The sequence below is a fragment of the Canis lupus genome, chromosome 4 (assembly GCF_011100685.1).
Source record: "Canis lupus familiaris isolate Mischka breed German Shepherd chromosome 4, alternate assembly UU_Cfam_GSD_1.0, whole genome shotgun sequence".
In the NCBI taxonomy this organism is placed as follows: Eukaryota; Metazoa; Chordata; class Mammalia; order Carnivora; family Canidae; genus Canis; species Canis lupus.
The window spans coordinates 37,567,003-37,590,324 of record NC_049225.1 but is presented as its reverse complement, the minus strand read 5'-3'; the positions used below and the strand labels follow the sequence as shown (position 1 = coordinate 37,590,324).

Genomic DNA, 23,322 nt, shown 5'->3' with positions numbered 1-23,322 from the left:
CTTTGATTAGGGCCCTAATCCCTAATCAAAAAAATCCTCCTAGGGCCAGGGATTTTTTTCCCTAAGGTCTTTCCTTAGTGACCTAACCCCAGACTCCACAGGCTGCTGCATGCTGGAAGATGTGGAAGAAGGTAGGCGAGGGTACTGTGGCTGGCAGGGTTGCTCCATGCCAGGCGCTGGGCCAGGACTCTAAGGCAGCTGAGACCATGCCTGTCACTTGAGGAGGGTCCTTTCTCCCTTTTTCTCCATCAAATATAGATTCATGATCTCTCCCCAAGCCTGGCCCTCCTCCAGTGCTTCCTCTGTCCAAAATTCTTTGATATTCTTCCAATCAGGACGTGGGATTATGTCCCCGTCTTTGAATGTGGGCCTTGGGACACTAATTGAATACAACGGACATGATGCTGTGCCAGGTTTGGAGCCTAGGCCTTAAGAAACTGGCAGCTTCTGCTTCCCGTCTCTTGGGATGCCGCTTCTGGGAACCTCGCCACCATGCTGTGAGGAAGCCAAGTGGCCACATGGAGAGGTACATAGAGCTGTCCCAGCCAACACTCCCAGCTGAGGTTCCAGCTGACAGCTGGCATCCACTGCCCCACTGAGTGAGCAGATGACTCTAGCCCCAGCCTGTAAGCTACTCCAACTGACAGCACTTTGGAGCAGAGGTGACCTGTTCCTATTGAGCATGACCTGAATTGTAGATCTGTGAGCAAAATGGATGATCGCTGCTGTTTTAAGCCACTAAGTTTGGGGTGGTTTTTTATGGAGCAACAGGTAGCTGGAACATTGTGCCCCATCTCTCCAGAGCCTATCCATCACCAAACATGAGGGAATCTTCCTTCTAAACACCTCTGAAATCCATTATGTTCTCTCCATCTTCCATCTCCAGATCTGTCACCTGGACAACTACATTAGCAACCTACTAGAACTCCTCCCACTCACTCTTGCTACCACAGAGTCTGTTTCCTACACAGCAGCCCAAAGAACTTGCTGGAAAACCCAACTGATTACCTCCCCAGTCCATCTGTATTCACTTGAAGCACTCAGTGGCTCTCCATTTTTCCTAAGATCAGGACTTACTATCCTTTCCTCCTTAGGGCATCAGCTACTCTAGTCTTCCTTTTTTCCCTCTAGTGTCCCATGTCCCCTCTGCCCCTGGGCCTTTACACATGCTGCTCCCAGTCCCTGGGATGCCTTTCTCTACCACCTAGTTAACTCTTATTCATGCTTTAGGGGTCAGATCAAACATCACCTCATCCAGGAACTCCCTGGTTGTTCTCAAAATGGGGTTCTTGACCAGCAGCCTCAGGGAGCTTTTTAGAAATGCCAATTCTCAGGCCCAAGCCCAGGGCTAAGGAATCAAATTCTGTGGGGGGGGGGGGGGGCAGGACCCAGCAGCCTGTTTAACAAGCGCTGCAGATGATTCTGATCCATGCACTTGAGAATTGCCACTCTAAAGCCCTAGCTCAGGTCATAGCAGTTATCTTTCCCCACCTGTGAATTCCTTTCCTTCAGAAGTCTGCATTTGTGTTACACAGGTCTTTGTAAGAGTACCTGCTGTCTGGCTCCCCTGGTAGAGCAGAGCTCGGGGGCCACTCACAGCACCTACCCCCATGCCTGGTATGTACCTGGAGCTTAGGGAATGTGGGTTTGGACAGATAGCGACTCTCAGCCTCCAGGTGGTCAAGGGCTTCCCTAGGTGTGGAGGGAAGAGATTGGACCCTCTATAGATCTCAGATCGTAAATGTGGTCAAGGGGAGGTTGAGAAGAGGCCTCAACTCTTGCAGGAAAGGATGCTGCTGAGAAGGCAGGGGAAAGGGTAGCCAGAGCCAGAGCTTTTCCTTCCTCCTTCCCTCTCCTATCTTTTCCCATCCCTCCTGCACCCTGGGGTAGCTCTCAGCTGATTCGTATTGACTACCACACCAGGCCCTGTTTTGTGGACTTTATGTATTTTATATCATTTAATACAATAAATGTCTGAGTTGTATCATTAACATTCCTATTTTACAGATAAGGAAACTGAGACTCTGAGGTTCAGGTACTTGGCCGAGGCCAGGGCAGGGAGGATTTGAACCCAGGCTCTAAAACTGTGGCACTTTCTCCCCAACACTTCACTCCCATCAATGCTGGGTGGAGAAAAGATAAGCCAGGCAGTAAGAAGCAGGAATGCAGTGGGCCAGCAGGGACACATGGCACCTCATTTGCCCTTCCAAAGGTCAGCCTCAGCCACAGTGGATTGTGGACCTATGAGGTAGAGGCCCTAGGGTTGTGGGCCTTCCCAAATTTTCAAGAGCACCAAACATGTAGATATCTAACATATAATCTCCCTGTTTCTAAATGATTATGTACCTAAAAAAAGAAACTCAGATGCTTCCAGAGACTAGATAAGGGCCGGTGTCACTACAGTGGTAGCCAAATGGGTGTGTGAATGGACACTCGAATGCACATATGAGGTCTCTGACCTGGCTATGGACGCTGGCTACGTCAGAGTCCTTGCTTCTGCCAATGCTGGGATGATCCGCTTTAAATTCTAGGCCCATCCCCCATAAGATGTGATTGCACTCAGGGCAGATCTCTAATATCGGCCTTTACCTTTTGGGGGCCCAGCCACCACATGGCCAGCACCACGGGGGTGGTGGCAGGGTTTGTCTGATTTCAGCTGTCCCCTCCTACCTGCCTGCCTGCAGAAGGTGCTCACTAAATGTTTGCTATGGAATGCACAGTGCAAGTTCTTTCTTTCTTTCTTTCTTTCTTTCTTTTTTCTTTTTTTTTTCTTTCTTTCGAGGAGGTGGGAAGGGGGAAGGGGTGAGGGAGGGTGGGAGGGAGGGGATTCCTTTCCTTTCCTACCCTCCCCTCCCTCCCTCTTCCCTCTCCTCTCCTCTCCTCTCCTCTCCTTTTCCATGCTGGCTCCTCCCTATCCCGTGCTCTGGGGCGGTGGGGAGGCGGGAGAGACAGCACAACTGGGTTAAAAGCTAGCAGCTGGGGGCCAGCTGGGGCGAAGCCCAAGCTGCTACATGGCTACTGCCAGCCCTGTAAGTCTGCCCTCCTGCCCCTTGTGCAGCTGGGGACCAGGCTGGAGTGGCCGGCCTGGGGTTTGCTGCTCACCTGGCTTTCTTTCTTTGGTTAGGCCAGGGAGGCTGAGAGTGGAATCCGAAAGTGGGAGGAGAAGGAGGAAAAAAAAGATGAGAAAGAAGGGGCAGAGGGGGCTCTGAATACCCCTGGGGCCCTGCTGTCCCAGAGGGGGAAGGCCCAGGATGGGGGCCCCCCAGGGGTCAAGTTGGAGTTACATCCGCTGCTGAACAGGTAAGGCTAGTGGTGTGGCCTTGCACCTCTTGGACCCAGTTAGTTCCTTCTCCAAGAAAGGTCAGAGCTGGCCTAAGGCTTGGGCCCCACTGGTGCTTCTGGCCTTAACCTAGCTGAGATACTGGGTTAAATTTCCCCATCCTGCCTCAAACTTTCAGGATCACTGACTCCAGTCACCCTGGCCGGGGGAGTTATGCCCAAACCCCATCTCCTCAATTGTCCTTGAAGGGGCAGGACTTCCCTGCCAGCACAGGTGCTGCTGGTGGTGAGCCTGGGAGGGCTCTCTGCTTCCTCCTGGCCTCCCCTCAACCCCCCACCCCCACCCCAGGTGGGCTCTATGGTTCTTTAAGAATGACCGCAGCCGAACCTGGCAGGACAACTTGCGTCTGGTCACCAAGTTTGACACCGTGGAAGACTTTTGGGCGTGAGTATCTGTTGCTCCCAGGGGAGGCTTGAGCCAGGGGCCTCTGAGCTGGGGATCCTTCCCAGACCACACCCCTCCAAGAAGCTGTTTCTTACACAGCTTTTCCAGCCTCCCAGCCCCCATCCCCACCCCCGGGACCTCTCAGCATTTGCTGAGGGCTGGAGTTTGGTAGGTTCTGCTTGTGGGTGGGGGTCACTGGGGTTGGAACATGGGCCCCTCTGAAACCTTCTCCGGGCCTAGGGAGAGAGCCTGGGAGGTTGGAGAAGCCAGAAGTTGACTCTGACTGCTGCTCCATGGCTTTGTGGTCCTGGGAAAGTTCTTTTTCCTCTCTGATCTGGTCACAGCCACAAAATGAGGATTAGGCTGCCTGACAGTATCCATGGGTAATCAAGGGAAGAGATCTGACAGGTGCCCTACAAACCCTAGGGGTGGCTGAGAGTCTGGGTCTCAGCTGGAGGGGTGCCTGACACCCACGCCCTGCCACCAGCAATGGGGCTCTAAAAGCCTCCCCAGAGGTTTGGATGGTCAAGGAAGACTCCCAGGACAAGGTGGGATTTGAGGGTTTGGGTAAATAGGGATGGAATTCCAGGCTGGGGGTGAGGGGGTGAGTGTGAGCAAAGCCTCAGAGGTCTGAATGTGGGCGGAACACAGTGGCATCTGGTAAGGAGTTTGGGGGGGATGGGGTAAGTAGGACCCAGGCCTTAAAAAGTCTATTTTTTCAGCCTGCGGTGGGGGTGGGGGTGTTCTCTCCAGGATGTACAGTCACATCCAGCTGGCCAGTAAGCTCTCTTCCGGCTGTGACTACGCCCTGTTCAAGGTAAGCTCAGCCTCCCCACCCCTCAGGCCCCAAGAGGGCTAACCCTCCTCAGCGGCTGCTGTGTTCCTCCCTCATGGAGTTTGGGGGTGGGGTGCCGCAGACAGCCTTTCCAATCTGAGGACATGCTACACAGAAGCTTGGACAGAGCATCAGGCTGGAGCCCTAGGATATTTAAGAGTCTCGAACGGGGAGGGAGGAGCAGAGGGAACTAGGAAGGAGCCCAGGTTTCTGGCCCGGCTCCTTAACAAGGGACCTGCATCAGAATGGCCTGAGAACACTCGGCTTCAATGTCTAGGCCCTCATTGATGTTCACATCTGGAGGTACTGATGCAGCAGGTGTGTGTGTGTGGGGGGGAATGTGTGTGCTACTACCAGGGTTTAAACATCTCCCCAGGTGACTTCTGTCCGGCCTGGGATGTCTGCCCTTATACACACTAAGGTTGCCCCAGAGGCTTCCTTAATCACCCACATTTGAACTCTTGCTTCAAGGAGCTCTATTCCGCAAAGGAGACAAACCTGTGTGTGTGTATGTATAAATATATATATATATATATGGCTACAAAAGGTGACAAGTGTGGAGGATCAGAGGCTTGCGGGGAGCTCATAGGAGGGGTTGCAGGCCGAGTGGCTGGTGGTAGAACTTGCTTGTTCAGAGGGGATGGAGGCAAGAGGGAACCTGGCCTGTGGAGGCTTATTTAGGGGCCAGAGCACGGCCTGGGAAGGTGGCTGGGCCCTCACTTCCCTTTGAACAGAGGGAGGCCATTGATTTGTCATTCCACATCTTAGGATGGCATTGAGCCCATGTGGGAAGATAGCAGGAATAAGAGGGGTGGCCGCTGGCTGGTCAGTCTCGCCAAGCAGCAGCGCCACAGTGAGCTGGACCGCCTGTGGCTAGAGACAGTGAGTGCGGATGGGGAGAGGAAAGGAGGTGAGGGGTGGGAAGGGGAGGGGCGGGGTGGGGTGGGGTGGGGAGGGTCCCCACTAGAAGAGACTGAGCTGATTGTAGAGTCAGTGGTCTCCCAGATAGTGGGAGCACTCCCTGTGACTCAGGTAGAGCTCTCACTATCCTCTCTTTTTGGCCCTAGCTGCTGTGTCTGATCGGGGAGAGCTTTGAGGAGCACAGCCGGGAGGTGTGTGGGGCTGTTATCAACATTCGAACCAAGGGGGACAAGATTGCCGTGTGGACGAGGGAGGCAGAGAACCAGGAGGGCGTGCTGCACATTGGGTGAGGGGGATCCCTAGCACAGAGTCTCTTCTAGGGGAGAAGGTGAATGTGTGTGCGGGTAGAGGCTTGGCCTGTGAGGGAGACCTCTGGAACTTTCTGTGTCCTCTCCCCCTACTTCCTTACCCACTTGTATGAGGGTCTGGAATCCAGATTTCAAGCTTTTTCTAGCAAGACTCTTCTTCTGCATTAAAGAGTCCTGTTTTGGGTTTCTACCTAGTAAGGATGCACAAAGAGTGATGGTGGCTGGAACCAAGATAGGAATTCTGGTCAAAGGAGGACCCAGGATCCCAGGTTATCTCCAGGACCTGCTGATGACGATCTCATTTCCTCTCCTCCTCCCCCTCCTCCAGGCGGGTCTACAAGGAGCGCCTGGGCCTCTCCACGAAGATTGTCATTGGGTACCAGGCTCATGCAGACACGGCCACCAAGAGCAACTCCCTAGCCAAGAATAAGTTTGTGGTGTGATGAGACCTTGGCACCATTATCCATTCAGCTGCCCCTGAGCCTTTCCCTGCCCTGTGTATGTGGGGGGTGGGGGGTGGGGGGTACTAGACTACAATGGTGATGTAGGGCAGGAGGAGGGGTTAGAGAATGGGGTTCTCCCATGTCTTGGAGTGAATATGAACATTCTTTAACGTGAGTTGGGGCTCAGGCCTAGGGACAGCTCTGTGGTCAGGGAGCCAGCCTGAGGGCCCAGGAAAGGTTGAGGAAAGCCCTGAGTATCTTTGTTTCATCTGAGGGTGGGTTGGGGTGAGTCACTGGGGGGAAGCAAAGCTCAACCAAAGGTGGAAAGATGACAAGAGCATCCTACATTCCAGCACTTACTCTGTGCATACCCCTAGGAAAGGGGCTGGGTGGTCTGAAGGCCATATTCTTATAGGGGGAGGGGGCCCAAGGCTGTTGACACTCTGAAAGCTGGAGCTTGAGGACAGAGTGTGGGGGTAGGGGTGGAGGTGTGGGAGGTGGGTGCTCCTCTTTGGATTACTCTACTTCAAGCCTTTATGAATTGCCTTCTCATCAGCTTTGTAGCCTTGGAGCCTACCCTGTACCTTATACCTTCCCTCAACTGGATGTGGGTCCCTGGAGCAGGCTGTACATCATAAGGGTTGCAGTCTTAGAGGCAGAACTCCATTATCTCACAGAGAGACGTGCGTCCTCTTGCCCTTTCCTCAGCTGTGCCCAGGGATGTCCGGGCCTCGCCTGCCTCATGATCATGGTGATGTGGAGGTGGGTAGGTAGATGAGGTCCTGGTCCAGGAGTGCAGGACAGTAGTGGTTAGTTCTCATAGTTCTGCTTGAGGTGGATTAACTAAAAAGGTGATGAAGGGAAGCCTGAGTGGCTCAGCAGTTAAGCATCTGCCTTCGGCTCAGGGCCTGATCTGGGAGCCCCAGGATGGAGTCCCATATCAGGCTTCCTGCATGGAGCCTGCTTCTCCTCCCTCTGCCTATGTCTCTGCCTCTCTCTCTGTGTCTCTTGTGAATAAATAAAATCTTAAAAAAAAAAAAAGGTTAGTTTAAGCTCCTTTCTGTTCCTGTTCTAAATAAACACTTTTGAACAAAATTAGAATTATTTTTGAGAGTTCTAAAGTTAATATTTGGCCCCCCAAAACCTTAATCTCCTGTCCCCCCTTGAGGGGGTGCTCGTGTGAGACCCCACAGGGCCCAATCAGGCCCAAGCTAGTATGGGGAAAGGGGGAGGAAGAGCCAGGGACAGATTTCAATGTCAGAAGGGTTGGAGCTCAGGGATCCGGTATATGCCCTTAGCGAAACTGAAGTATCAGGGAGCAGCAGGCGCCGCGCTCACAAGACCCAGATGCCACCTGGTCTGAGTTTGAGCCAGCGTAGGTAGAGAGGAATTTCCATTGAGTGAAAAGCGCGTTTGACTCGACGACACTGTAATAAAACGGCCTGCACGTGTGTTAAAAACAGGATCTATATGGCTGTCCCCATCTGCTCATCAGAACAGCAGTTACTCTTCTCCAGGACTCGGCTCCGACAGCAAGGCTGGGGACTGGGGTGGCGCCGGTACTGGGCCTTGTAGGGTAGGAGTAACTGGGGCCGCTTCGTGCCAAAGACTTGCGGTGGTGCCACCATCATCCTTCTCAGGCAGGTCCGCAGGGCGCTGGGGAGGTCCCAGCGGCGGCGGGCGTGCGGGGCGGAGTCAGGCCTGGGGGCGGGGCTCCGGGCCGGGGGCGGGGCCGGTCTGGGGGCGGGGCCCGGAGACGCAGACTTAGGCCTGGGGGCGGGGCTCCGAGCTGGGGGCGGGGCCCGGAGACGCAGACTTAGGCCTGGGGGCGGGGCCCGGAGACGCAGACTTAGGCCTGGGGGCGGGGCTCCGAGGGGACTGAGACGGGCAGGGGCGGAGTCAGGCCTAGAGGCGGCGGGGCTCCGACGGGACTGCGCTGGCGGGGAGCTGGGCGGTCCCTGCGGGGCGGGCGGGGCCCGAGCGGCGCTCTGTGTGGCCGCGGCCATGAAGCCGCAGCCGCCGGGCTAGGCCCCGGGCGGCTCTAGCCCAGGGCGGCCCGTGGAGGGCCGGGCCCGGCCCCGGCTCCGGTTCCCGGGCCGGCGGGCGGCTGCTCACCATGCCGGGCAAGCACCAGCACTTCCAGGAACCGGAGGTCGGCTGCTGCGGGAAATACTTCCTGTTTGGCTTCAACATTGTCTTCTGGGTGAGCGCGGGGTGGGTTCCGGGCCCCGTGCTGGGGTGGTGGGAAAGGAGGTTCAGTCCCCTACTTGGGGGGCGGGGGGGCGGACCGCTTCCTGCCTTAAGGGCTGGGACCGTCACACAACCTCCCTTCTTCCCACGCCCACTCCCAGGACCACTCCGGGGAACTACCCGGGAGGCCCGGATTGCTGGAGGCGGGTCCCAGGCGCCGCGGGGTAGGGTATGGAGGTGGAGTCTCCCGGTAGCTTCCCAGGCCCCGGCAGAAAAAGGGGAGGTGTTTCCCTGAAGGTCCCGGGGACCTGCCTCCTGTCCAGCTCCTTTGCTACTCTGGAATGCGGGGTGTGGGGTGTTCGCTGAGCTCCACCCTGTGAGTCCACAGGGATGAGTGTCTCCGTGAGGGGAAGGGCTGGATCCCCTCGTCCAGCCTTAAGCTCCAGCAAGGCGGGTGGGAGGGGGGCGGGTAGGTCAACCTGCCCCATGCAGCTTGCAGGCTGGGAGCGCCAATAGCTCTAGTCCTCTGCTAGGGGCAGGGTATCTCCCCCTATTGAGGCGTCCTGAGCTGGCCCTGGGAAACAGAATTCAACATTCCACAGCTCACAGAACCGAGGCCTCCGGGAGGTGCTGCCCCTGCCAGAGAAGGGAGCTGCTAGTGCCTCTCCTAGGGTGGCATCTGTGCCACTGGGCTCTGCCAAGTCATCTTTCTCTTCTTCCTCGCCGGTCCCATCTCTCCAAGACTGCTTGCTGCCTCTGCAGTCTCTGTTCCTGCTGTCTTCGTCGAAGTACTAGGCCCGTTCAGTTTTGTTCAACAGGACTCTGGCGCTGCTCTCTACCTATGTACTGCCCATGCAGTCATCCGTGTGTGGTGAGCCTTTTGGCTCCAGTAATGCTCAGCTCCCAAGGGTGTGGGCAATGTGTTGAGAGTACTGATGGGGATGTTTGGAGGTCTGGGTGCAGCAAGCCTACTTCTCTCTGGGCAAGTCACTTCTCTTTGGGCCTCAGCTTCCCTTCCTGGGAGGGGTGATCATGAAGCCCGCCCCTCAGGGTTGTTAGGCAGATTAAATGAATTCTGATTTGTAGTCACACAGCTACTTTGTTATTTATTATCGACATTTTATAGATGAAGGAAGAGGCACAGAGAGGTTCAGTCATTTAACCTAGAGTCACGTGGCCAGTAAGTGCAGAGCCACGGTACCTACCAGTGGGCAGTGGGTGGAGGTGAGGCAGGGCATTTGAGCAAGTCCCTGGATGCCAAGGGGGACAGGCAAGAGAAACTCAGGATTGTTCCAGGCACACCCTCTGTTGCAGGGGAGTGGGGGTAGGGAACCAGAGTGGGAAAGGCCCCAGGGCTGGGGCAGTGAGTTTTATGTTGAGAGCAGTATAAAGCAGTGAGGGCTTCAGTCCTGGATGATGGGTCTGTTCTGGCTTTTGTATGGAGGCAGATCTGTCTGCCTGCGTGGGAAGTGTGAGTGAGGAGGGGCAGAAGGCTTGGAAGTAGGGAGACCAAGGAGGAGGATTGGGGCAAAACTGAGGGAGGGGATGGGAAGTGAGGAAGGCTCCAGGGGAAGTTAGGAGGCTGAACTGGCAGGACCAGGCCACTTAGTGGGCCACAGGAGGGTTTCAGGCTTGGGTTTATGTGGCCAGGAAGAGGTGCCTATCAAACAGGCCCAGAGACTTCTGTTTGTTTTAATGGAAAGTGGACGCTGGTGTTACCCTACTGAGAAGCTACCATCAACTAATACAGTCTAGACTCCTCCAGTGGTGCCCAGCACCCTCTAGGGTCTGGCCCTGCTGCCTGTCAGTTTGTCCCTTATACCACCAAACTGGATCTTACCTCTGGGCTTCTGCCAGCCCCTCCACCTGCAATTTTCTTCTCCTCACTATACTCTCTCATCATTCAGAGCCTAGCTAAAATGTCCCCATTTTCCCTGAGGAAAGCATGCCTCCACCACCCCCAGTCACTCCCTACTGCGTCGCTTTCTTTGGTTTTCTTTAAAGGATCTGTTGGTATCTGAAATGACCTTGTTTGCTCACTGTGGATTTCCCCCACTGACATGTAAACCCCTTGAGGGCAGAGAGCCCATTTGTCCTATTTGCTGATATATTCCCAGTGCACGGAACCTAGCCTAGGACATGGAGGCGTTTGTAGCAGGCAGGTGGACCTAGCAGTCTGGTGCCAGGGAGAGGTGTGGGTGGAGGTCCGGGAGATGCCAGCATATGATGGTGTGGAAATAAGTGTAGAGGAAGAAGGGCAGAAGGCAGAAGGTGGAACCTGGTTGTGTCGGTGGCCATGTACACAGGACAGCTGTGGGAGGGAGGGTGAGAAGGGGCGGTGGGAGGAATGGTGTTCAGTAAACCATGGAGAGGTTCAGAAAGGAGAAAGTCGTGGTCAGTCGCCTGTCTAAAAGCCTTGGGTGGATCAAGTAGGATGAGGCAGGAAAAGTGATGTTTGGTTTCATATCCCAGGTCCAGTGTGGGAGGAGGGAAGGAAAGACATTTTTAGAGAAGAGTACTGCAGTAGGAGGAGCCTGGGGCCAGAGAGAGGAAGGCGTTCAAAGTGGGTGGTCATGGTGGAATGGACTGGAATGGGAGTGAGGGGGAAGAGGAGGACCTTGTGAAAGCAGGTGGGTGGGGATGGTATGAAGAACTGGGGTCATGGCCTTGTGCTGGGGCAGGAGGGGCACTCTCCCTGTGAGATGGATATCCGGGGACCTGCCCAGGCTCAGGCATATGGCCTGGACAGCCAGGGCTCTTCCCAGTAAGTAACTGAAGCAGGATGGTGGGTGGTGCTTAGAAGGTCCAGGCATAACTGTGTGCCAGATGTTTTCAAGGGCATAGCCACCGGCTCAGACTGGAGTGTCTCAACTGGATCTGGCTCACTTCAGGATCCCTTGCCATTCGGGGGTCTTTGCTTGTGAGCTTTGAAAGTAGAGAACAGAGTGGGGCAGCCATCACAGAGTGCCAGAGTAAATGGGATGGCCAGATTGGGAAGGGGCAGAAAGGAGGCCAGGAGCCTGGAACCCAGAACAGGCTTGGTGGGAGGAGAGGCTCAGGAGCACATTGTCGTGGCTGCTGCTTGGCAGGAGTGTCCCAGCCACCCTCTGCTGCAGTTCTGACTTCCCTGAAGGGCGAGGATGGGTTCCATCCTCCAGGCTGTGTTTTGCAGGGGAGGAGCACTGAAATGTGTTCTGGGGAAGTTAGGAAGGACCCTGGACCCCATTTACAGCCCATCTCCCCGCTGGCTTCCTGAAGACCCTGACTACTAGAGGCGGAGGGGCTCTACTGGGGGTGGGGAAGGATGCTGACACTCCAACCCTTAGCTCTTTGTTGGTGCCTCTGCAGGTGCTGGGAGCCCTGTTCCTGGCCATTGGCCTCTGGGCCTGGGGTGAGAAGGTAAGGTGGTGGAGTCAGGGATGGGGCTGCCGTGGGTGGAGGTGGTGGGAGGATCGGCCTGGCCACTTGACTTTGCTCCCTTGGCACAGGGCGTTCTCTCCAACATCTCAGCGCTGACTGATCTGGGAGGCCTGGACCCCGTGTGGCTGTTTATAGTGGTTGGAGGTGTCATGTCAGTGCTGGGCTTTGCTGGGTGCATCGGCGCCCTCCGGGAGAACACCTTCCTGCTCAAGTTTGTGAGTACACCCCCACTTAGATCCATTGGGGACCCCAACCTCCTCCCACTGACTTCTTGAATATAGTTAGTACTTAATAATGGGTAGTTTTATTATTATGTTATTATAGCAATAATCATCAGAATTCTGTTATCTGTATTTATAGGATCCTTTCTGTTGTGACTGAAACCTAGGGGGCCAAGCATAAAAGGGTATTTGTGGGCTCGCTAGGGAAAGCCCAAGGATATGCTGGGTGCCAGTCCATTTGGATCTAGGGGCCACCACAGTGTCACTTTGCCTGGTTTCTCTGTTTCTCTGGTCTGTCCCTCCAGTTGGCTCTATTCCCCATGGGGTGGAAAGATGCCCACAAATGGGTGGAGACTACCTTCATGCTGCCCCTCCAGGAATTCATACTGGAGGCCGAGGCTCTTTCTTCCTAAGCAGTGGAGGACCAGTCCTTGAATTGCACCTCTCTGGTTCAGAGTGACTGTCTCTGGAACAATTTCTGTGGTCCTGGGAGAGGTAGCGCTCTGACGGGTGGGCTCCTGTCACTGGCGTAGGCCCAGTCTCTATCTGGGAATGGGAAAAGAGGTGGAGATGGCTCTCTGCGTGAGCTACAGGAGGTGAAGGAGGGTGGTTTCTCAAAGAAAACAGGGTGATTACCACAGGAAGCGGAATGGATGGGGAGGTAAGAACCGGGCTGTCCTTCGCCATCATAAAACAGTACTAATGGGAGAGAAGTGGGGACTCTTGGCTCTCTTGGGGGGAAGCTTTGCCCAGTGGCACCCCCAGGCCCTGCGTCTCTGACACCTACCGTCTGTATGCCCTCACCCCAGTTCTCAGTGTTCCTTGGCCTCATCTTCTTCCTGGAGCTGGCAACAGGGATCCTGGCCTTTGTATTCAAGGACTGGATTCGAGACCAGCTCAATTTCTTCATCAACAACAACGTCAAGGCCTATCGGGATGACATTGACCTCCAGAACCTCATTGACTTTGCTCAGGAATATGTGAGTCCCGCGCCAGCCCGGGCTACCTATACGTGAGGCGCCTGCTGGGCAGATGTGTGCGAGAGCAAGTTCCCTGTGTTCTGGAATCATTCCCCCACCCACACCCCAGGGAAAAGAGCCAGAAGGCCCCCTGTCTTAGGGGAAGCCAGCTTCTGTGATCCCCGTAGGTCCCCATTGTGCCTAGTTCTGCAGGGACACAGCGTTGGGGAGCAGAGGCCAAAGCCTCCAAACCTGGCAGCAACTCAACCAGGGTTTGCAACACACCTACAGGAGGACATTTGATATAAAAATACAGATTTCTCCTAATAAACCCTGGACCCATAGTATTAGCTGGGTTACATTGCTGCCATTCCCTTTGCTAGTATAGGAGCTCTCTGTTTGCCATCGTCTCTGCCACTCTATTTTATTATACCTGTCAGCCCTTTTCTCTCATTATGTTGTTTGGCCTCCGAACATATTAGAGTTTGAGACCTCTCCCCTCCCCAGAAGCTCTGCTCTGAAACTCCTCTACCTGACTTGTGTGAAGAAGTAGTCAGTGAACAATGCAAGAGATCCCAGGCACCTCCTGCCTGCACCTCCTCCTCCGCTCACACCCACTTCTATGCCACCCACTCTGACTCTGTTCCCACTGGATCCAGAGATGAGCCAGATCTGGTCCCTGCTTTGAGGAGTTCTCAACTCAGGGCAGAAGCAGATGTATTGCCAGCAGTTAGGACATGATCTGTTTGTCATTCAACGCAGACTGGTACAGACTTATTATTGTGTGCCAGGCCCTGGGCCAGTTGCTGGGAGTTCAATGGTGAAAAAAGCTGGGACCAGTCCTCACGGGACGGCAATCTGGAGGTAGAGAGGGATGATGAGGAAGATGGACAAGTGTGTGTGTGTGTGTGTGTGTGTGCGCGTGTGTGTAAAAAATTAGAAATTGTGGTAAAAGCTGAAATGGGGAAGGGTGGAGAAGAGGAAGACCTTGTAGAAGAAGCAGGGTTGTGGAAAGAGGGGTGGATGTTCCCCGCAGGCGTAGCAGGTGCTGAGCAGAGCGAGAGGAGGCAGCAGAGGCCAGGCCATCACTGAGACCTATGCACACAGAGCTGTATGGCCATGCCTCCCTCCCCCGGCTCAGCCATGAGTGCCCACCTTGTGTCTGCACCCAGCTGGTCCCTGGAGGGCTGGCTTTCCTGCCACATGGGTTAAGGCCTGTGCTCCCGTCTCCCCCAGTTCATGAGCTTGCTTCACACTAGCTATTTCTGAGCCTAGGGAGGCAGCGCATGATGCTCTGGGTAGGGGTGACAGGGATCTGGGTGCTGCCAACAGCATTTTTGGAGTGTGATGGGATTGTGGTGAGGGTGACTGGATTGCCCTCCTGTTCCTGCAGAGAGGAAAAGAGAAAGTCTTCATAAAATCTTTGGGGCAAGTGTGGGGAAACCTGGCACAGACGTGGACTTAGTGGTGCCTCTCCTCACGGGACTTGGCCTGACATCCACTTCTCTGGGCACCCCTTCCCAGTACTCCTCTGCTCCCCACAACCTGGGTGGGAGTGTAGTGCTGCCCTGATGGCTCTGGGCTTAGGTCCGGCCTTCCTGTTGGGAGAGGGTGGTGAGGAGGTGACCACCTGCCTGTCTGCCTCCAGACCCCCGCCTAACCCAGCCCTGCCCTGTCTCCTGCAGCCCAGGCCTGTCTCTCAACTGGATGGGGGCTTCTGGGGCAGGCCTGGCTCACCAGGGGCTCTCCTCTTGCCCCTCAGTGGTCTTGCTGCGGAGCCCGAGGGCCTAATGACTGGAACCTCAATATCTATTTCAACTGCACTGACTTGAACCCAAGCCGGGAGCGCTGCGGGGTGCCCTTCTCCTGCTGCGTCAGGGACCCTGCGGTGAGTGGGGCCTGGTGAGGGGGGAGCAAGGCCATTGCAGTGCACAGGCCAAGTGTGGGGGAAAATCTAGCACAGGACTTGCTGGGCTTGGCCCTGCTCTGGGGGCCTTCAAGGCAGTGGGGAGGTCATTTTACACAGGAGTCCTCCTACGAGGCTAAGGAGTTTGTGTCCCTGGGCAGCAGTGAGGCCTGCTGGGGTAGGGGCCATACCCCTTTAACAAAACCCGTCTCTGTAGTGAGCCAGCCGCCACACCTCTGGGCCACTATTCTGCAGTGGTAGGGCCTGGGGATTCTGACCCCTTTATGGCTTTCTTCAGAGCAGAAACTTCTCCCTGTGATATTCCATCCATCACAGTTTATCTGGGACATTTGAGGGCCAGGATTCTTCCCATTTGTGTAACACATGAGCAGGCAGGATTTGTAAACACGAGGCAGCTCGGGCTGGTGTTCGCAGCCGTCTGTCCTGGTGCCAGGGAAAGAGGTAGATGGGACTCAGTGAGCCTCATGTAGGAGTGGTGGCCTGTCAGAGTCCATGGTTCCATCTGCTTCCCCTGAGAACCAGAACTATTGCAGTGCTGGGTGCCTTGGGCCCCTTAGGATACCCCATCACCAAGTTGCTCATTGGCCTATTTTTCCTCAGGAAGATGTCCTCAACACCCAGTGTGGCTATGATGTCCGGCTCAGACTGGTGAGAGGGTTTGGGACAGAGTTGGGGGCACTGGGATGGGAAGAGCAGCCTTCCATAAGCTCCTCTGAAAGGCCTCAGAGATTCTGTGGGGAGGTGGTGCTGAGTCCTAGAAACCATCCAGGCATCTAGGGCTTGGTACTGCCATTCATGGGGCCAATGGACCTGTGGGCACGGACATGTGTGTGCTTGTTCATTCCAGTTCTTTGTCAAGCACCCACTGGCGCTCACACCTGGCATTGCCCTAGGCGCTAGGGATTCATGCTTCTGAGATAGGCAGACAAAGCCCTTGCTCTCAAGGAGCTCCTACTCCCGTAAAGGAAGAAAGACACGAAGCTCATGGATAAATACATATGAACAGTAATGTGACAGTTTGAACCAAGAGCTTGAAAGAAAATAAAGTAAGGGAAGTGATGAGATTGGGACTGGGTGGTCAGGCAAGGCCTTCTGAAGGAGGGGGTATCTGTTCTGAGACTCTGATGACCAGGAGCTGGTCATGATAGAGCTCTGTAGGCTCTGTGATAGAGCTCTATTTAGGCAGCACGTGCTAAGATGGCAGACCCTGGGGTGGGGATGAGCTTAGCAAACTGGACTGAGAAGAGGCCTGTGGGGGTGGGTGGGGCCAAGCCCTTTGCCTGTGTGTCCCCAGGAGCTGGAGCAACAGGGCTCCATCCACACGAAAGGCTGTGTGGGCCAGTTTGAGAAGTGGCTGCAGGAAAACCTGATCATCGTGGCTGGGGTCTTTGTGGGCATCGCTCTCCTCCAGGTACTGCCTTAGCACAGCATGCCCCCTACACCCCTGCCCTGCCAGCACATCTTCCCTCACTTTGCTTCTGTGTCTTACAGATCTTTGGTATCTGCCTGGCCCAGAATCTTGTGAGTGACATCAAGGCAGTGAAGGCCAACTGGTGAGGCTGCCACATTGGCCATGGCCACCTGCCTGGCCTACCCAGGGACCCCCTCTCCCGTGCCACTGTACCTGTGATGGGCAAGGCTGTGGGTGTTTCTGCTTAGACCTGAGCTCCCTATGGGGCTTGAGTGTGGGTGTGCTGTGTGCCCATGGAGAAATCTGTGTGCTGCTGCCTGTCCTGGAGCTATATGCAGGGAGCGGGTGTGTTTCTGTGAGTGTGCACAGGGAACCACTGTCTTGGCTGTTGTGGGTGGTGGGCTCTCCAGGGGCCTAGGAATGGCACAGCTAAGAGGGTATGTGTGGACCAGGTGGGGTGGTAGGGGGCTGCTGTGTCCCTGCTCAAGCTGGGACACACCTCTCTGTGCATGTGGCTGTTAGGGCAGGCTTGGGGCTTGCTGTTGCCTGGGACACAGCCTCATGCAGCTTCAGAGCTGTCTTCTCTACTAGCTATGACCTTGACCCTGCCAGAAGCCCCCTGTGGCCTCAGTGTCTCAGACTTGAAAATGGGTCCAAGAATTTTCTCTCCCTCGCTTGCCTCCCAGGATCAAACATGATGATGGCTACAAACTACTCAAATAAACAAAACCTTGAAAACCACTGGCTTACGCCCACCATCTCAGAGGTTCTATCAGCTGCGGGGCCTCAGCATTGCTGTCCATCTGAGGCCCCAGCCTGGACCCACCCTGCCAACATGTTTTCTTGGCCTGGATAGTGTATACATTTGAGCCAACCTTTAAAACTTGGTATATTTCACGTAGAAGTCCAGATCCAGATCCCCAGCATCTTGTGAAGAATGGCCATGTGGCCACAGGGGCTGTTCAGTGTCATCATCTCCTGGGACATGTGCTTCCCGTTCTCTGAGAACCTGGCCCGTTCTGCTCACCTAAGTGCCCTGCCTGATCCTGTAGGCTGGGAGTCGGCTTCCTCCACCTCTGCAAAGTTCTTCCTGCAAATGCTGCAAGCCTAATGTGGGCCAGGCCAAGATCCAAGCATGGGAATGTGAAGAAGGGGGAGAGGCTGGAGCCTGCCTGGAAGAGGCCATAGCCTGGGAAGAGTCTGGTCCTCCTGGGGGCTGAGATGGGTGCCAGCATACTCAGGAGAATGGTTGAGGGGTGGGATGGAGGTCAGGAAGGATTTGGGAAGGAGGTAGCTGGAAGCCTGAGCTTGGCACCCTCAAGGATAGGGGGACCCAGATTTGGGGGCTGTTGATGGTTGACTCCAAGGCTCACTTGGAATCCAGTTCAAAATCTTCAGGATGGCCTGTAGAGTTGTCTCCTGGACACCAGAGGGCGCACCAGCACAGCATTACCTGGGTCTGGTTTTTTTCCTAGGGCAACTCCACGGGGTACAGCCCTGTGCTGGGTGAGTCCACCCTGCTTGCTAGTTCTTTGGGTTTCAGGGAATTTACAAACTTCTAAAGGGGAAGACTGGCTCAGATTTGGGAAGTCTGGCTGCTGTTCTCAGATCTGCACAAAGAGGTATATGTGGAGTGAGCATTTGTGGATGAAAGGAGAGGTTTGGGCTAAGTGCACAGCAGATCTCTAACTTAGATGCCCTCAGTGCTGGGTGGGTTATAAAAATAAAGTAGGCCTTTGAGTTGTGAGGCCTCTGCAGTGCAACTTTGATTTTTCCCACTATTACTGGAGATGGGACACAGAGTCATTGCTTTGTGATAAGAAATACTTGCATGATTGAGTCTGAGTCGCTAATGGCAACTGGCCTTGAGTGACAATAAGGTGTGGTGGGGATGGTGGCAAAGCACAGATTTCCACCTGAAACTGGCAGCTGTCATTCAGCTGTAGCTAATCGCTGTAAAGCGGGAACATAGAACATAGGTAGGTCTAATGCAAGAAATGTGGAGAGGACAAAAAAGCTAGATTTTTATGTGAAGTATTCTGATTTTTAAGTTGTTGGCAACTAATAAAAAAACATTTAAAACCCTGCTAGCCAAACAAAAGAGGTAGGGGCCCCTGTGCCATCATTATCTCTATGGGACAGTCACCCATGGGGGCCCTGGCGACTCTGCCATTCAGGAATGCTAGGAGCTCCTGCAGCTGGGCAGGGTGTGGGGCAGGTGCCCAGCATCATGGCTCCCAGACACAGGCTGGGTGGTGTCCTCGGGTCTCTGAAAGATAGGCTATGGCTGGTTTCTCCATGCTACAATAAATGCAGCTCACAATATTGTGCATGTGTCCTGTGGTTTCTGATTTTAAATGCTTTCACCTTTCATTTTCCCTCCCAAACCTCACAACACCTTGTGAGGTGGAGAGTATTTTCCCAATGAGGAAATGAGTTCGGGGGGAGTTGCCCACAGCCCACAGCTGAGAGGAGGCCCCCAGATCTGACCCCTCTTGGCATCTTGCACTGCACCAACCCTGCCCTTCTGCTGAATCAAGGTGAAACATGCACACTTGAAGTGCCAACTTACGAGGGGCAGTAAGCTGTCACAGCCCAAGTGTGAGTTGAGTTGAGTACCTGCTTAGGTGTGAGGATGTAGAGAAATGGTCCTGGCTCCAGTGCTGTACTCCTGTGCAGGAGATAAAAACAGGTAGGCACATCAACATTTGTGCTAGCAATATATGCTATGAAGAAAATAAGAGTGATGGCTGGACTGTGACAGTTGGGGTGCCTAGCAGGAGGGACTCCTTGATGGGGTGGTGGGAGAGGCTGCCATCTCTGGGAAGCTCCAGGGGAACAGTGTTCTCTAGATTTGGGTTCCAGTTGCCCTAGAGGCCCTCAGCTGGGATGGGTTTGGCATGAAGGAACCTAGGGTGCTGAAGAGGTGGGAGTAGGTGAGAGGCAGAGAGAAGAGGTAGAACCAGAATATATTTGAAAATGGGATTGATGAGATGGGGGTAGATATGACTAGTAGGAGTGGTTGTGACCCTGGCTGAGGACCCAGAATTCTCCAAAGCTCATTTTTTTTTAATTTTTTATTTATTTATGATAGTCACAGAGAGAGAGAGAGAGAGAGGCGCAGAGACAGGCAGAGGGAGAAGCAGGCTCCATGCACCGGGAGCCCGATGTGGGATTCGATCCGGGGTCTCCAGGATCGTGCCCTGGGCCAAAGGCAGGCGCCAAACCGCTGCGCCACCCAGGGATCCCCATTTCTATAGTATATCTATCTGTCCATCTTCCATTTACCCACTTACCCATCCACCCATGTACTCAGCCAGCCAGCCACCCATCCATCTATCTACCTACCTATCTGTCCATCTGTCTGTCCATCCATCGACTATCATCCATTCAGGTAGGCCCTGGCTAGAGGCTGAGGTTACTGAGGCAGCTCAAACTTGCCCTTGTCCTGGATCCCATAGTCTCTTGGTAGAGGCAGTTGGAACAGTTGCTAGTGGTGTATAATATGTACATGTGACAAGTACGTGGCATTTCATGCTCATTAGAGGCATTTCCTCTCCCCAAAGTGGAACCCAGAGCAGTTCTTTCCTTTGTGCTGAGGAGTCCTTACCCAGAAGGAGATCTCTCCAGATATGTAGAAAACACAGGGAAGCTTATAAGGCCACCCCTTGCCCATCCTTCTAGCTGGATCTCTGGACCTTGGGGACTGAGGTCATCCTCCCACCCTCTGTTTGGGAGGAGTGGTGCACTAGTGCACACTGGTGATGACGGAGGTGGTCATTGTCTGGCAGCCTGGGAGCCTCCCATAGTCCTGGACCTGCATTGTCTAATCAGAGGAGAGCTGCTGGCAGGCTCTGGCATCACCTTGGAGGGAGGGCGTCCCATCATCATCAGGCTACTCCAGATGGGGAACTGGAAAGGAATGTGAGATCCTGGGCTGGTGAGCCCCTGGATCTCCGGGTGAGGAGGTCAAATGGACTCCAGAGGCTGGGGTAGGGTTTCCTCTCAAAAGATGGCCAGTGAGGTTAAGGTGGTGCATTCTTTGGAGGGAACCATTCCCAGTGATCACCAGAGGGCACCAAAGCATAGCCCATGCAGGGTAGCCGAGTTGGTTGTGGACCGGGGGAGGCTGCAGGTGTGGGCATCATTGTGGGGGAGGCCCTTGGGTCTGAGCAAGTCCATGCCATGCTTCCAAAGACCTGGGGGCCCAACCTGTTGGTGCCAAATCCAGGCCTTGCCGCCCTCTGGTCTCTCTTCCAAGGACTCAGAGCCAACAAAACTGCCTGAGCCCACCCTCAGGCCCCTGCAGATGGTGAGCAGGGGGCTCACTTTCCCTAGGAGGTCCCGGGGACATGCTCCAATGCATACACCTTTACTAATTCAACCAGATTTACTGAGCACCTACTATGTGTCAGACACTGCAGTATCAAGATACATAAGGAACAAAACGAAGTCCCCCACCCTTGTGGTGCTCACATACCAGAACCAGTCTTTGGCACAGGGCCAAATAGTGAACATTTTAGGCTTTTGGGCCATACAACCACTCAACTCTGCTTTATGGCAGAATGGAGCTCTTGACAAGACAAACAAATGAGCACGGCAGTGTTCTCATAAAACTTCCTGGACACTGAAATTTGAATTTCATATAATTTCCTTGTGTCACAAAATATTATCCCTCTTTTGATTATCAACTATCAAAAAACATAAAACCATTCCCAGCTTTGGAGCAACATGGAAACAGGCAGTGGGGAGGACTCTCCTGGACTAAGAGCTGCTGACCAACCTAGGAAGCAAGAAAATGCCACCCGGTGAGTGTTCATAATGAATCACTTAGTGGGAAGGATGAGTACTATGGGAATATTAGAGAGAGGTGGGGTCCTTGGGAGTGTGTGGGGTTGGGGTAGGCATTGGTACTAAATGGGGTGGTCAGCAAGTGGTCTCACTTTTTTTTTTTTTTTAAAGATTTATTTATTTATTTATTTATTTATTTATTTATTTATTTATTTATTTATTTATTTATGATAGGCACAGAGAGAGAGAGAGAGAGAGAGAGGCAGAGACACAGGAGGAGGGAGAAGCAGGCTCCATGCCGGAGCCCGACGTGGGACTCGATCTCGGGACTCCAGGATCACGCCCTAGGCCAAAGGCAGGCGCTAAACCGCTGAGCCACCCAGGGATCCCCTGGTCTCACTTTCTATGAAAAAGCGACATAGACCAAAATCTTTATTTTGTTTTTAAAAAGATTTATTTATTTTAGAGGTAGAGGAGAGAGATAAAGAGTGGGGGTGGAGGGCAGAGGGAGGGAGGAGAGAAAGAATCTCAAGCAGATTCCCCTCTGAGTATGGAGCCTAATGCAGCTTCAGTTCCAGGACCCTGAGATCATGACCTGAACTGAAATCAAGAGTTGGATGCTCAACCATCTGAGCCACCCAGGTGCCCCTAATTTTTTTTTTTAAAGATTTTATTTATTTATTCATGAGAGACACACACAGCAAGGCGGAGACATAGGCAGAGGGAGAAGCAGGCTCCCTGTGGGGAACCTGATACAGGACTCGATCCTGAGACTCCAGGGTCACAACCTGAACCAAAGGCAGACGCTCAACCACTGAGCCACCTAGGTGCCCCCAGGCACCCCTAATTTTAATTTTAAATTATTTTGATAGCACAGGTAAAATAGGAACCCAATCTCCTTAAAAAAATAGATGAAGCTGGGGCACCTGGGTGGCTCAGTCAGTTGGGTGTCTGCCTTTCGCTCAGGTCATGATTGAGCCCTGTGTGGGGCTCCTTGCTCAGCGAGGAGTCTGCTTCTCACTTTCCCTCTCCCCCTACTCATGCTCTCTCTCTCTCTCAAATAAATATATAAAATCTTTTTTTAAAAAATGGATGCAACTAAAATCCCTTTAAGTGCCTCATTCTATTCCCCTCCCCTGCCTTCCTCCCGTGTCATCACAGGCTCTGAGCCATAGATCCTTCCAGACATTTTACATTTTAAAAATTTTGTAATCGTATTACATACACATAGAAAATGTTGGGTATCACTGTGTGTGTGTGTTTGAAGTGGCAGGATACTGTCCCTCTCTTGCTTCCCAAACCCCATAACGTGTCTTGTGAAGCTGTTTTGTTTTGTGTGACCATAGGGGTGTTTCCCTGAGTGACTGCTGGGGTGTTTCCCTGCAGGGACAAGCCATGTTTTGCCTCTCTGTCCTTTACCTGATGAATGGTGGATAGTCAAGCTGTTCCCTCTTGGGCTTCACTCCAAGCATCTAATTAGAGGCAGAACCAAACTCTCTCTCCTGGGGTTTAGACTTTATTTTTTTTTATTTTTATTTTTTTAATTTTTATTTATTTATGATAGTCACACAGAGAGAGCGAGAGAGGCAGAGACACAGGCAGAGGGAGAAACAGGCTCCATGCACCGGGAGCCCGATGTGGGATTCGATCCCGGGTCTCCAGGATCGCGCCCTGGGCCAAAGGCAGGCGCTAAACCGCTGCGCCACCCAGGGATCCCGGGTTTAGACTTTATAAGCCAGTGACCACTGCTTCACTGGGCAACAAGAGAAGGGCTACAGAGAAGGGTGGCCCCAAGTCGGGGCTGAGGGCAGACTTGGCCCCAGCAGGTCCCTTCCTGGGCCTGGGGCCTCATTTCTGCTCCTCAGCCTGAGCATTGGCCTGATAGACAGCATTACTGCATCTGGGGGCCTGGAAGCTAGCCAATCAGAGGTGTGAAAGCCGCACAATTAGTCCCTTGGCATTGCCAAGGCTGTTGCTGTGGTAATGCCTACCTGGTCCCCTGTGCAGCTATGCAGACAGATGGGGACATCGGTAACTCTGCTGTGGCCCCAAGTCTAGTCCTTGGCAGAGGCTTAGACACCTAGAGGCCTGGACACACCTGGACACCTGGGTTCTGCTTCCAGGAATGATCCTCTGGAAATTAGCTCTCAGGCTTGCCTCCTGATCAGGCCA

At 53.8% G+C, this 23,322-nt stretch overlaps 2 protein-coding genes across 6 annotated transcripts; both read left to right on the top strand.

Moving 5' to 3' along the window:
• The first annotated feature begins 3,011 nt into the window (after nt 1–3,011).
• EIF4E1B (eukaryotic translation initiation factor 4E family member 1B) lies at nt 3,012–6,231 on the top strand. Its single transcript, XM_038535452.1, has 7 exons — nt 3,012–3,029; nt 3,125–3,300; nt 3,629–3,724; nt 4,478–4,541; nt 5,328–5,441; nt 5,627–5,766; nt 6,117–6,231. Exons 1-7 carry the CDS (start codon nt 3,012–3,014, stop codon nt 6,229–6,231), a joined length of 723 nt encoding a protein of 240 aa, XP_038391380.1.
• A 1,946-nt stretch (nt 6,232–8,177) lies between these two features.
• Nucleotides 8,178–18,687, top strand: TSPAN17 (tetraspanin 17). Of its 5 annotated transcripts, none has more exons than XM_038534684.1 (9): nt 8,178–8,434; nt 11,770–11,820; nt 11,910–12,056; nt 12,872–13,042; nt 14,784–14,909; nt 15,549–15,596; nt 16,243–16,359; nt 16,440–16,501; nt 17,046–18,687. In XM_038534684.1, exons 1-9 carry the CDS (start codon nt 8,348–8,350, stop codon nt 17,080–17,082), a joined length of 846 nt encoding a protein of 281 aa, XP_038390612.1. In that variant the 5' UTR covers nt 8,178–8,347; the 3' UTR covers nt 17,083–18,687. The 5 variants fall into 5 exon arrangements, with proteins under 5 accessions (XP_038390612.1, XP_038390616.1, XP_038390615.1 ...); XM_038534688.1 differs by having other exon boundaries at nt 16,440–16,502; nt 17,078–18,687; XM_038534685.1 differs by lacking the exon at nt 8,178–8,434 and adding an exon at nt 9,248–9,292.
• Nucleotides 18,688–23,322: the final 4,635 nt, after the last annotated feature.